General features: G+C 46.0%; 1 protein-coding gene across 3 annotated transcripts in view; it reads right to left on the bottom strand.

Annotated features, from left to right (window-relative positions):
• The window catches only part of LOC126175499 (venom carboxylesterase-6-like), a 158,008-nt gene that overhangs the window by 126,500 nt on the left and 17,144 nt on the right, over nucleotides 1–14,364 (bottom strand). For all 3 annotated transcript variants that reach the window (XM_049922321.1, XM_049922323.1, XM_049922324.1), the window contains exon 2: nucleotides 7,430–7,567. In XM_049922321.1, coding sequence (XP_049778278.1) covers nucleotides 7,430–7,567 — 138 coding nt within the window. The remainder of the gene's footprint in view (nucleotides 1–7,429; nucleotides 7,568–14,364) is intronic.

The raw sequence follows: 14,364 nt of genomic DNA, 5'->3' as shown, positions 1-14,364 counted from the left end.
GTAAAAGCAGCATTATACTGTATTTTCAGAGTGGAATGGGTCGCTGAGCTGTAAACCTGACTACCACAATCTAGTCTGGCAAGACCAGAGCATTATGGAGAAGAGTAGCACAGACTGCTCGACAAGATGCATGGGCCAGAATACAGACAGCATTAAGCTTCCGCTTGCACGTAATCTTCAGGTGGCGAATATGGGGCAGCCACATCAGCTTTTTATCAGAAACAATGCCCAAGAAATGGAACTGTGCTACAACATCAAGGAGGTAGTTGCCTAAATAAAGTTCTGGATAAGTGTGTACTGCACGTCACAAAAAAAAAAAAAAAACAACACATAACCTGCATTTTGGAGGGAGAAAACTGAATCCAAAGGAACAGCCCACGCAGAGGCCCACCAGATGGTAGTTTGGAGCTGGCGCTCAGCCGATGCTACTGAGTGGGAGCTGCACCAGATGCAAAAATTGTCGACATACAATGCCCAGGTAACCACAAGCCCAACAGATGTTACAAGTCCATTGATGGCTATGAGGAAGAATGGGACAAATAACACAGGACCCTGGGGGATACCGTTTGTGAGCTAACATCCCAAAGATGTTTGGGCTCACATGCGGTTCCTCTTTGTCAAAATGTCTTGGCTCAAACTTATTTAGGGGTTGAACTGCAAGTGTCACATACACACACCCTAAATTAGACACTTGGTGACCCTTTGGTTAAATTGTCTGGCTGATGGCAAGGGTGTGAAATACAAAGTTAACATAACATATAATAACAGTAATAATAATATCTGGAACTAAATTAATGACCCGTAAATGATGTAGGCCACACAGTTGCGATTTGGTTAGAATAATGTTTATTCATAAAGCAAACTAGTAGTGAAAGTGGTTGTATTTAGAGTTACTATTACACTTGAGGGCATATCCATTTTACACCATTTGATCATTCGCAATCTCGTCATGAAATACAAGTCTAATATTCCACCTCGTTATCTCCTTGAAAAGTTAGAGTTCACACCAGGCACGCGGCTGCTCACTGCTCAGAGACTAAGTCCCGCGATACCACACAATGCGAAATTTTCCAAGTCATTTCACTTCTCAGCTACCTGAAGACTGACCACCTGCTTTCGCATCTCATTCCAAACTGTACCCTTTGGTGTCTCGACCAGACCTGTTCGCTTCCGCATCTGCCCCAGCATTCACTCTGCCTGTCCCTGGCTGCGTTTTCCACACACCGAATATCTTCGCTCAGCTGAGTGGGGCAGTTCCCTTTCCTGAAGCCGTCCATCTGATTGGCTACAGCTTATTCTACATTATTTTACATTTTAACATGTTTGAATAATCAAAGCTTGACCACTTTCATGTTCTAAATAAAGTGACAATAATATCCATTACATAATAAATGTTAAATTCTTTTACATATAACCAATACAACTCCCTTCTTAGCTTTGAATGCCATGGCCAGTAACCTTGTACCCATGTGCTTTCTGATAAAAGAACAAAAGTAACTATCATGCACTAAACTTTACAACAAATATTCAATTACCTAATGATTGAATAAGGTGTCACACTGTCATCATTCAATGTGCTTTGTGCGGAGGAAATGACGATCTGATGCTTAACTGAAAATACTGATAATTTAAATTTACTATATCTTTTAATCAAATAAAGTTACAGAGTTGATATTACAACGTTTTACAAAACTTGTTAATTTTGCTTCAATGGGAAATCCTAAACTAGTATAAATATGATCAATATTCAAGTTTTATTGGGTTCACCATGAACATTTATGGAGGATGGTGGATTAAAATTACTGTGGCTTGATTCCCTGCATTACTACAGAATTAAATAGTTTCCATAAATGATTCCCTTTATAGCTGATCTTAGGTCTGCCATATTTAACACTGCTACGTCTCCTCGGCCACCAAGATCTTCTTCTGAGTTTCCCTATGACGTAGGTTCTCGTCTGTCTCACTCACACACTACAGCGCTTAGGCCTCAATAGACAATAGACAATAGCTGCCCGTGAGTTTCCCCATCTCGTGGTGAATCTGCACCTTTTGTGGCATCCGGTCCTGGACGACAGGGTTAGTTTCACAATTCCTGGAGGCTGACTCTTTCGGCCATATACTTAAATGAGAGGGCAATGCTCGTTAACTCACATGTTCTCCTAAATCCAAGGGGTGCTGAGTGAAGTGCCTGTGGGATTAAAACTCATGGATAAAAATTTGAAGGGGGCTGTGAAAGTCCCAGTCATTGAGGGTAATCAAAATGTCATGGCATCAAGCCATGTTGTATGCCTTATGTAGGTCAAAGAAGACCAAGACAAGGTGCCGGCAGTTAGTAAAAGCCTGTGAGATTAGTGTTTCCAATCTGAGTTAATGGCCAGTAGGAGATCATTCTTCCTGGAAGCCACACTGATCTGGAGACAAAAGGTTCCGAGATTTGAGAATCCAACATAATTGGAAGCTAACCATCCTCTCAAGCAGCTTATAAAGTATGTTTGCCAGGCTAATCAAGCAGTAGCTGTCAAGAGACATTGGGTTCTTCCCGGGTTCAAGGAGAGGGACAACTACACAGTCTTGTCATTATGACGGGAAAGCACCTGTGAGCCAAATGTGGTTGAACACCCTTTCTCTGGGTGACATCCAATGTTTGATCATATGGTTGTGGATGGAATCTGGGCCTGGGACTGTATCACATGAATAGATAAGAGCCTGCAAGAATTCTCATTCACTGAAGAGTTCATTATAAAGCTCAGAGTGGTGAGAGTTGAAACAGAGAGGGGTCTGTTCAGCTCGGCATTTCTGTTTGAGAAAGGTAGCGGAATAGGAAGAGGACACCGATGCTCTCACAAAGTGTGCAGTGATGAGTTCTGCAAAGACCAAAGGGTCAGCACATAGAGCACCTTGAAGGATAAGACCCTAGATAGTTGACTGTCACTGTCAAAGCTTGAACCAAACATGCGACGAAGAGACATACGTCCCCAGGGAGGAAACAGCGCTCCCACCATTCCTTTCTACTCTGCTTAATAAAGTAATGAGCCTTAGCACAGAGACATTTGAAAGTGAGGAGGGTGGTACGTGAATGGTGTCATTTAAACCGCTGCAGTGACCGTTGGCAGTCCTCCACAGCAACTGCTTGGTCCTGGGTCCACCATGGTATCTGTCAACGAAGTGGGGGACCTGTGCATAAGGGGGACAACAGTGCCAGCAGCATGAAGAATAGTGGTAGATATTTCCTGCACGACTGCATCAATGCAATTCGAGAGAGGCAGGGGAATGATAGAATCACCGGAAAGTGGTCACTGTCACTAAGATCATCATGGGGTGACAATGTAGGGAAGCCACAAGATCTGGGGAGAAGATCATGAGATCGGTAGTGGTAAAGGTGCCATGAACAGCACTAAAGTGTGTAGGGAAACCATCAGTGAGAAGATACAAACCAATGTCTCTCGTAAGTTGGTCAATTAGGAGACCCCAACCCGTCAAAGTGGCACTCCCCCATAGGGGGTGGTGTGCACTGAAGTCCCAAAGGAGGAGGAGAAATGGGGGCAGGACTTGCTGTATTATAGCAGACAGTTCAACATCAGGCAGTGGTCTACCTGGAGGGAGGTAGACATTGCAAACGGTGATTGCCGGAGTCATTTGTACTCTAACCATTATTGCTTCCAGGTTGCTATGAAGAGGGATCCAGTCACAAATGACCTTAGAGTGAATCAAAGCACAGACCCCTCCAGATGCTACCCAGTGGACAACATGGTTCCAACAGAATGCCCGATAACCACGAAACGTTGGAGAGTGGTCATCATGGAAGTGAGTTTCTTGAAAAGCAAGACAGAATGCAGAATGGGAGGAAACAAGACATTGTATTTCTGGTAGGTGACAATAGTAGCCATTGCAATTCCACTGGATTATAGTGTGGCAAGAGTCCAGGTTAGACATAAAGAAGCCTAGAGGGGGTCTTGTCACTCAGTCAGTGGTCGTCACCAACAAGGATGGGGTGACATCCATAAATAATATGGCAGATTCAGGTCGCGAGGGGGAAGATGGCCACTCTGCTGGGGATACCACCACGGGGTTGGGGGTTGAGGTGGGGGTGGGGGGGGGGGGGGTGAGGGGGCAGGATTGTCCCGGGACTTATGTTTTCTCCTCCTCCTATTTTGGAGGTGGAGGAGGGCAGGGCACTGAGGGAGTACAGATTTCCGCAAGATCCAGAACCACAAGAAAGTGGGCGGCCTTTGAGTGCACAGATGTTGTTGTTGTTGTTGTTGTTGTAGGTTCCTGGTATGAGAGATGCAAGAGGCCAGGGAGAGGGGTCCGGGTGGGGTGGGGGGCGGGGGAGGGGGGTGGGCTGCCACCACCAGCAGGTAATGAGGAAGAGGGCTCTTCTTCGGCCGAGGAGGGGAAACAGCTCCCGAAGGAGAGGTCATGGGAACTGCAGGGGAGGGGGAGAAATGAGAAGAGAACAGGGCTGGGGTAAGGAAGAGGTACGGGCAGGGGAAAACAATGTAACACAAGCAAAAGTTGAAGAAAGTGACACAAGATGGAGTATCTCATTTTTTATGAGCCTCAGCAGAAGACAGGTGATCCAGGGACTTCTACTCTTGTATCTTCTTTTCGGTCTTGTTAGCTGGGTAATCTGGCAAGCAAGGGAAGTGGCAGTTATGGCAACTGACACACACACAGGAGGCAGAACACAAGGGCTTCCCTCATGGAGTGGGTGTCCACAGTCACCACACAGAGAGTCCACCGTGCAGCGAGAAGACATACCCCCAAAACCCAAGCACCGAAGGCACCTCACAGATGGAGGGAAATAAGGCTTCACGTCACATCTGTAGCACACAACCTTGAGACCTTCTCTGGGAGGATATTGCCCTTGAAAGCCAGAATGAAGGCATTGGTATCAGTGTGGTTGTCTTTGCGATCCTTCTACACATGTCGAACAAAATGAACACCATATCGTTCCAGATAAGCCCACAGTTCTTCATCAGTTTGCATGATGAGGTCCCTGTGAAATATTACTCCCTGGACCACTTTCAGGGCTTGGTGAGGGGTAATATACACTGGGACATTGCCAAGATGATAATAAGTATGAAGAGCTGCAGACTGTGCAGCAAAAGAAGCTTTGTTCAACTGGGAACCCAACCACACCTTACTCAGAGACCACTTCACCAAACTTGTCCTCGATATTCTCCACAAAAACCAATGGTTTTGTTGGAGTGAATCTGTCACTGTCCTAGTACAGGTAAGGTACAGGGGAAAGTGTTTCATTCCAACACGGTGAGCCTGGCCCTCCTCCCAGGGTGTAGCCAGGGAACGGAAGGCTACTAGGTCATATGAAGCATTGAATGATCATTCACCATTTTTTTAGACAGCTGTTTGAGAATGGCCAGATTTTTGTAGCTTGATACACTTCATGCACCAAGTATCCACCCTGATATCACCCACTCCAATTAGGGCTCTACCTATGGGTGCCATCCAGTCACAGCAAGGGCCACCCGGCACAGCGACTGTTGCCGGGAGTTCCGATGCTCCTCAGGTATCAGTAGTGTGATCCCTGTCTCATCAGGGAGCTCAGCCAGATGGGTACATAGAAGCTCCACCACATGGGCTGGCTACAGATGCTGGTGACCTAGTAGGTGGAGGGGAGCTATGGTGGGGAAGGAAGAGGGGGGAGAGGAATCCACACCATAGACACAAGGGAGGGAGTTCTTTCCCAAATGGCTCGCACTAAAAACAGAAAATTTAGAAGTGGAGATCAAACCTCAAGTGGGTACCTAAACACAGAAAAGGATAAAAGAGAACAGGCAGGACGAACAAAATTCCAAGTAATGCAGGGAACCAGGCGGATAACCAAGTCGACATAAATCAGAACACCAAGAGAGGGGAAGGAGAGGACAGCAGGTAAAGAGCGAGGATAGGGATGGAGGGGCAGTGTCAAGGAAATGGAGACAAGGAAGGAAAAGTGGGCTGCAATAACTCGGGGCCCCATGTACACCACGCATGAACTCACGAAAAGAGCCATGAGCTCCCTGAGGGGAACAAGAGAAGTGAAGGTTTACTCAAAACTCACAGGGGAAGAAGAGAAGAGAAGGTGTTACTCAAAACTCACAAACAATGACAAATTCCTGCAAGGTTTAGTCTGGGGGAAAAGGAAGCAACCACCATGCCACTATTCTCAAACTTGTCACACTTGGGCAACTACAGCAGAAAAGAGAGTAGCCAACACAGCACAATGTAAAAGCAGCACCCTGATTTCTAATGTATGCAACCCTCAAGATTGGACTCATACTTGTTCTGTTTCTAACCACACTCAGGAAAAAGAAGGTTGCTTTTGGTTTATAGATCTGGACTGAGCATTATGTTTATGCCAGTACGTGGCATGGGAGCCTTTTTTTGTGGACCAGGCAAAACCTTCAATTTTATGAGAGAGACTGCTCATCACTGCAGCCCTTCTGTGGCCCATCTCTGAATGCCAAGAGATATTTTGGTGTGGTAGGAATGATAACTATCACACTGGAGGTACTGTTGGTGACTGGTGGGTTTGATGTAGTTATTTCTGAGGAACAGATGGGGTAGATTTCCATGAGACAGCTTGTTAAGCCAAAGAGTTAACACTGAATACAAAACTTGTGCAATGTACCCACCACTAAATATTGCATTTCGATTTGATGAGACTACAGGCAGAAACACACCAGTTCTTTATTTGTGGCTCACAAACTGCCTCTCAGCAAAATGATACAACACAAAGGAGACAAGGAAACTACTACTTAATGCTTTTATTGCTCTGAGTAAGTCAGGAGTGTTAAGTTTCAATGACATTTTTATACTCCTATGGTCTTAGATAATAATTATGACTCTCAAATTAATCCACAAATTATCTGTCACTGATTTATTTCCAGCAGTGTAACTAAAGCCTACACATTATCCTGGCTGACGTGTTAGAGAAAGAGCTGCTAACCATCTACATAAACCACTGAAAGCCTTTACTCATCATGACAAGCTTCTGTACATTGACACAGCCACTCTGATGAAGCAGTTGTACCGAAAGGAAGTGGACACACTCAGGATGTATACATTTAAACAGCTACTACAAAAAGACCATAGTTACGCAATTTTAAGTCATCAGCTCCTAAGAAACATGTCTTCTCATAACTGGGAGGGGGGACACCATTTCTTACAAGATATTGTGTTTACCCAATAATGTATCATAAACTACAGAAATATTATTTCTGTTCAAGACTGTCTGAAGACAGCACTGACAGCATGATGGCTCAAACATTAATATTTATTTAACTCCACAATCTAATTTATGCACAACACTAATAGTCCAGTTACCAGCACCAGACTTTTTTTTTTTTTTTTAACATGCCCTTTCTTTTAGTAACACAACACTGTCACTAACAATGTTCATGTTAATAAGAGAGATTTTTGTTACCTGAGGAGTAAACAGATTTAAAAATAAACAGTCTTCACTGCCAGTGACACTTCTTATTTTGAGACTCCACTGTAAACATTGTTCACCATCTTCAATGGTATCTTTCACTCCAGTCCAAGATTCTGGCAGCTGTGGATCCTGTTTACAAAACAGATGTGATTAATACCAATGAAGACAAACAAAATAATCAATTATTTTGCAAGATTAAGAAATAATAAATAATTTAAGCATTTTCTAAGTTAATAGTGGGCTTTTGTGTGTTCTACTAGGTTATTATTTCCCTTTTACACACAATTTTTATACAGTGGAGGGTGGGGGAGGATGAAGAATAAGGAGATGTCTTCACCATGTTGTTTATGCATTCAAATAGCAGCAAATGTAATTACAAGGTTCAGTTCAGTTTGTTTTGTTTTGGGGCACAAAAAACAACTAGTGTCATATGTGCCCATGTCAAAACTGTATAACACGAAGACAGAAAGGAGTTAGAAAATGACTATACATTAGTCCCAACTGATGTAAGAGAAGACAGCTAAAAACATGAACATGGAGAAAGGGCTAAAAAATACACCATACAGAAACAGAGGTCCAAAATTAAATGGCCTTCACCATATTGCTTTGACAGATAAAAAGCAAAACGTGGTCGACAGCCTGCATGTCATTTGCTAAGATGGCCTACAACTCTGAAAGAAAACCTAAGCAGAAACGCAAACAGTTAAAAGATGTGCATTCCTTCAGGAATTGGCAGACAGTTAAAACTTGGGTGCAATGTGTATGAAGTGGTGGGGTAGCGCCATTTAGCAAATGATGATGGCTAAAAAGGCAGTGCCCAATATGCAGACTAGTTAAAAGGACCTCCCGGTGGAAGAGCCAAAAGGAGGTCATCCTAGCTGCTGGGAGAGGTTTAATAAGCCAGAGCTTATTACCATAAAGGAAGGACCATTGACAATGCCAAAGGGACACCACCACCTGACAGACGGCAACACAGAGATCATCGGAGGGAATATAGGTACTCGTGGGCTGAGGTACGAGGACTGCAGCCTTCGCAGCAGTGTCAGCAGCCTCGTTTCCTGGCAGACCAACATGACCAGGAACCAACATAAACAGCACAGTGGCTCCGTCAAGAGATCAACTGGCAGTTTTCCCAGACCCGTTGCAATAAGGGATGGGCAGTGTACGGCACACAGAAGCTTTGAAGGGTGCTGAGAGTGTCTGAGCGGATGACACAATTGAAAAGCCTGTGTCACTGGATGTACTCTGTGGCCTGATACAGGGCGAAGAGCCAGGTTGCGAATACTGAGCAGTGTACTGAAAGCCGATATCGGAAGAGATGGGTGCCAATGATGAAGGTACACCTGACCCCATGGTCAGTCCGAGAAAAGAACAAAACAGAACAGGAAGGGTGAGCAGGGGAAGAGGGACTATTGATGGCATATGAAACTAGGGGCTGGAACCACCAAATCAAAAGGGAGGGATCCCAGCGTCAACCAGAAGACTTCTGCCAGGACTAATGCAAAACGCACCGGTGGCTGAACGGATACCACGAGGGTGAGCCTGGTCCAAGAGAAGCAATGTGTAGGGTGCAGCTGATCCATAAAACTGACAACATTAGTCAAGGCAGGACAGAACCAACACCTGGTGAGGGTGGAGAAATGTCAAACAAGCTGCACCCCAACATATGTGGCAACGAAGCAAAGGACACCAAATTTATGAAAACAGCCAACCTTCATATGATGGATATGGGGCAACCAAGTAAGCGTGTTGTCGAAAAGAAGACAGAAGAAACGGAACTGGGGGACCACAATCTGGCACTGGGCATTGAGGTAGAGCTCCAGATCAGGATGGGCTGTAGTATGGCATCCTTGACTTAAGGGAGGGAACTGAAAACGGTGTGAGAATGTCCACGTGGAAGCACACCAGACAACACCCTGGAGCTGCTGTTCTACAGAGTATGCTGTTATACCGAGTATAAGCTAGCCCAAATACAGAAATCATCCACTTACAGAGCAGGGGTGACCAACAATCTGGCAGAGGCCACAAACCCTTTAATTAGAAAAAGGAAGACAATACTGAACCCTGTGGAACACCATTACTCTGGGTCCAGGGAGAGCTGAGATGAGTGCCGGCCCCGACTCTAAATAACCAGTGGGATAGGAACTGGTAAATAAAAATTGGGAGGGGGCCCTGGAGACACCACTCATAGAGTGTAAGGATGATGTGATGGTGCCAAGCTGTATCATAGGCCGTAGGAAGAGTGAAGAAAACTGCGACAAGATGGTGACACTGAGCTAGGCCTGCCAAACTGCAATTTCCACCTGAAGCAGAGACCGACCCTCCCAAAAGCTGTACTGGCAAGGAAATAAAAGGTTCCAAGGTTCAAGGACCCAACTGAGCCAACAAGCCACCATCTGTTTCAATAACTTAAAGGAACATTAGTCAGGCTGGCGGGCAGGTAACCATCAAGGGATGACAGATCCTTGGCAGGCTTTAAGGACAGAAATTGCAATCCTGTTTCTCCACTGACAGGGGTATATGCCTTTGAGCCAAATAAACACCTGGAAGAAATATTGGTGTTAGAGGACTGAGGTGTTGAAGCAATTGGTTATGGATGGAATCAGGGCCAAGAGCTGAATCATGGGAAGAAGAGAGTACCAGAAGCTCCCATTCAGTAAAAGGTTCATTATAGGATTCCACCTGCCACCTGACAAGGGTAAAACTAAAACAGACAGCTTCAGCCCACTGTTTCTGGAAGAAAAAGGTAGCTGGAATGGAAACTAACGCAGATGCCATCTCAAAATGGGTCGTGAGGCGTTCTGCGATAAGTGATGGATCTGTACAAAGGCCACCTGAAATGGCAAGGCCTGGAATGGATGACTGCAGCCGACAACCTTAGAGGGTGCAGAGTGTAGCCCACAACCCTGATGAAGCGACAGAAGAACCTAGAGAGGAGAAAGTGTTCCCAACACACCTGTTGCTCTGTTTGATTAAGTTATGGGCTGTGACACAAATATGTTTAAAGGTAATGAGACCAGCAGAGGATGGGTACCACTTGAGACGTTGCAAGGCGTGACAACAATCATGGATAGCAGTGGCAATAGCCATGCTCCATCACAGAACTGGCCAATGGTGAACGAGACCAGCAAGCAGGAAATGGCAACCCTGGCCGCACGGATTATCGTAATGGACAGATCACGGACGACTTCGTCAATGCAACTTGATGAAGGTGGAAATATGACCTGGGAGGTCTACAGAGGCCAATAAGTGTGATGGAAAGCCCATCAGGATAACCTGGTCTTTAGGAGGTGGCAAGGGAATGAGAGAAACAGAAAGTGGTCACCATCACAGAGGTCAACGTTTGATGACCGACGTAAGGAAGGAAGAAAGGGAGGGGAGGAGAGTGAAAGATCAATGGCAGAGAAAGTGCCATATGTAATACTAAATGAGTAAGGAAACCATCATTAAAAAGGTTGTGGTCCGCAAAAAACTGGTCAACGAGGAGCCCCCAACTAGATGAAGAAGCACTGCCCCACAAAGGGTGATGGGCTTTAAAATTCCCAAGGAGGAGGAAGGGAGGGGGGAGTCACTGAAGGATGGCAGTTAGGGCAGCACATGTAGACAGCCTCTCAGGAGGGAGACAGAGATGGCAAACTGTGACAACAGAGTCCAAGTGGAGCAAAACGGCAACTGCTTCCAATGTGGTATGAAGTGTGATCCACATATTATCAATATCTATATGGACCAATGTACAGACACCACCAGAAGCCCTCACAAGGCTGACAGTTCTGACAGAAAGCACAAAACCCATGAAGGGATGGTGATTGAGCATTAGTAAAATGAGATTCCTTGAGGACAACACAAGCTGCTGAGTAAAAGGCAATAAGGAACTGCAACTCTGGTAGGTGACCAGTACTAGTTATTGCAGTTCCATTGAATGATCAAGGAGCTGGTATCCAAATGAGTGCAAATGGATTGGAGCCAATCACACTGCCTGGTCACCATGCTTCACCAATGACGATGGGGTGACAGCCACAAAAAAAAAAAAAAAAGTGAGACTCAGGTTGCAAGGGGGGAGACAGTTGGTTGGTTTAAAAGAGGGGTGAAGGGACCAAACTACGAAGTCATTGGTCCCTTGTTTCTAATAAAACAATGCCACAAGTGTGAGAATAAAACAGACAAGACATATAATACAAAATGGAAAGAAAGGAAAAACCACAAAACAGAGGAAAGGCAACAAACCCTAAAAGGAACAAAAGAGGACAAAAAACAACAGAGACGCTAGAAACAGAAGAGAGTAAATCAAGAAAGCAGATTACAGTGGCTGGTCAATCACGAGACTAAAAAGGAGAAGCCAGAAACTCTGCAACACATCAAAACTTCCACCCTAAAAGCACTAGGGTGGAGGACACAGAGGGACACAGGACATGCACTAAAACCTACATAGAAGTATAAAACTCACTCTCACAGATAAAACGTAAAACTAAAGCTGCTGCTGAGACAGTGTCGCCCAACACTGAAGGTAGGCAGCTGGGAAAGTTAAAAGTTCGCCAAAGAGTGGCTAAAAGTGGGCAGTCCAGCAAGCAGTGGATGACTGTCATTTGAGAGTCACAGTGACACAGAGGTGGTTCCTCGCGACGGAGTAGGTGACCACGCGTTAGCCATGTAGAGCCAAGGCAGAGCCAGCAGATGACAACTGATTCCCTGTGTGAGGACCACATGGAAGACTTCCACACATTCATCGTCTCCTTAATGATACGCAGCTTCTTGTGCATAATGTTATGCCATTCCATCTCCCAAAGCCTGAAAACCCTGCAGCGTAAGACAGAACACAGATCAGCTTCGGAGATGCCCATCTCCAGAAGCAGTTTCTGCATCGCCTATTTGGCCAGCCTGTCGGCAAGTTCGTTGCCTGAGATTCCGACATGTCCAGGAGTCCACACTGAAAGGCGGGACCATTCCAGGGCATACATGGACTCCTGGACGGATGCTACCAGAGGATGGCGAAGGTAGCGCTGGTCGATAACTTGTAGGCTGCTCAATGCATCAGTAAACAGCAGAAATGACATGCCAGGGCATGAGCGGATGTGACCAAGAGCATGAGATACGGCCGCCAGCTCTGCAGTGAAAACACTGCAGCCATCTGGCAAAGAGTGCTGTTCAATATGTCCTCTATGAACATATGCAAAGCCTATGTGACTATCAGCCATCGAGCTGTCGGTGTAAAACACTGCAGAGCCCCAGAACACATCAAGAGGAAGTGACAGCAGCGAGCCGCAAGGTTAACAGAGTCCTTAGGGTCGGTCCAGACAAAGTGCGGCCGAAGTGTACACCATGGAGGCATACGTGATCAGACTGCAAGTAGAGGTGGTAAAGGGAAGGACTCCAGTTTGGAGAGATGGGCCACCTGCGAACAGCAATCGTTAGCCCTGATCTGGGCCACCGACGCAGGAGAGGGACTGCTGCAGGCGGGAAAAGGAGACGGTAATTTGGATGATCAAGAGAACTACAAATGTGTGCAACATAACTGGTGAGCATGTGTGCATGTCTGATCTGCAATGGAGGGACCCCAGCCTCCACCAGTACACTGGTCACCGGAGTGGTCCTAAAAGCTCCTGTCACTAGTCGAACCCCGCACTGGTGCATGTGGTTGAGCAAACGAAACACTGAGGGTGCTGCCGAACCATAAACCATACTCCCATAGTCAGTTCGGGATTGGACAAGGGCTCTGTAAGGATGCAGCAGCGTAGAGCGATCTGCACTCCAATTGGTGTTGCTCAGGCAATGGAGGGCATTGAGGTGCTGCCAGCACTACTGATTAAGCTGACGAAGATGAGGAAGCCAAGTCAATAGAGCATCAAAAACCAGTCATAAGAATCGTTATGTCTCCACTACTGTGAGTGGATCATCATGTAGGTAAAGTTCTGGGTGCGGATGAACAGTACGATGCCGACAGAAGTGTGCATGACTTTGCAGCTGAAATCTGGAAACCATGGGCTAGAGCAGTTGATAGCACCTTGTGGATGGCTCCCTGTAGGCGACACTCAGCAACACCAGTATTGGAGCAGCAATATGAAATGCAGAAGTCGTCTGCATACAGAGAAGGTGCGGCAGAGGGCCTGACAGCTGCTGCTTGACTGTTAATGGCCACTAAAAATAGAGAGACACTTAATAGAGAGCCCTGCGAGCCTCCATTCCCCTGGATACGGATGGAACTATGGGAGGCACCAATTTGGACATGTAAAGTATGGAGCGACAGGAAGTTTTGAATAAAAATTGGGAGTGGGCCCCGGTGACCCCACTCATATAATGTGGCAAGGATACGATGTCGTCAGGTCGTGTCGTATGCTTTACACAAGTCAAAAAAGATAGCAACCAGGTGTTGTCATCTGGAAAAGACTATTCGAATGGCAGACTTGAGTGACCCTGGCGGAAGCCACCCTGACCTGGAGCCAGTAGGCCACGTGACTCCAGGACCCAACCCAACCACCGACATATCATACGTTCCAGCAGCTTACAAAGAATGTTGGTGAGGCTGATGGGCCAATAGCTATCCACATCAAGCGGGTTTTTACCGGGTTTGAACACCGGAGCGATGGTGCTCTCCTGCCATTGCAATGGAAAGATGTCATCCATCAGATCTAGTTGTAAATGATGAGGAGATGTCGCTTGTAGTCAATTGAGTGATGTTTTATCATCAGGCTGTAGATCCGATCAGGCCCAGGAGCTGTGTCAGGGCAATGTGCAAGAGCACTGAGGAGCTCCTACTCTATAAATTATAGGATTCACTGTGGTGTGTAACGAACGAGAGGACTTTCCTTCCAGTCGCCGTTTGAGAGTGCGAAAGGCTGGGGGGTAACTCTCCGACGCAGAGGCTCAAGCAAAGTGCTCGGCAATCGCATTTGCATTGGTAGATAACATGCCATTTATGGTAACACCAGGAA

Source organism: Schistocerca cancellata, chromosome 3 (assembly GCF_023864275.1).
Source record: "Schistocerca cancellata isolate TAMUIC-IGC-003103 chromosome 3, iqSchCanc2.1, whole genome shotgun sequence".
In the NCBI taxonomy this organism is placed as follows: Eukaryota; Metazoa; Arthropoda; class Insecta; order Orthoptera; family Acrididae; genus Schistocerca; species Schistocerca cancellata.
The sequence above is the reverse complement of the archived record's forward strand: the minus strand, read 5'-3'. Positions and strand labels throughout refer to the sequence as shown.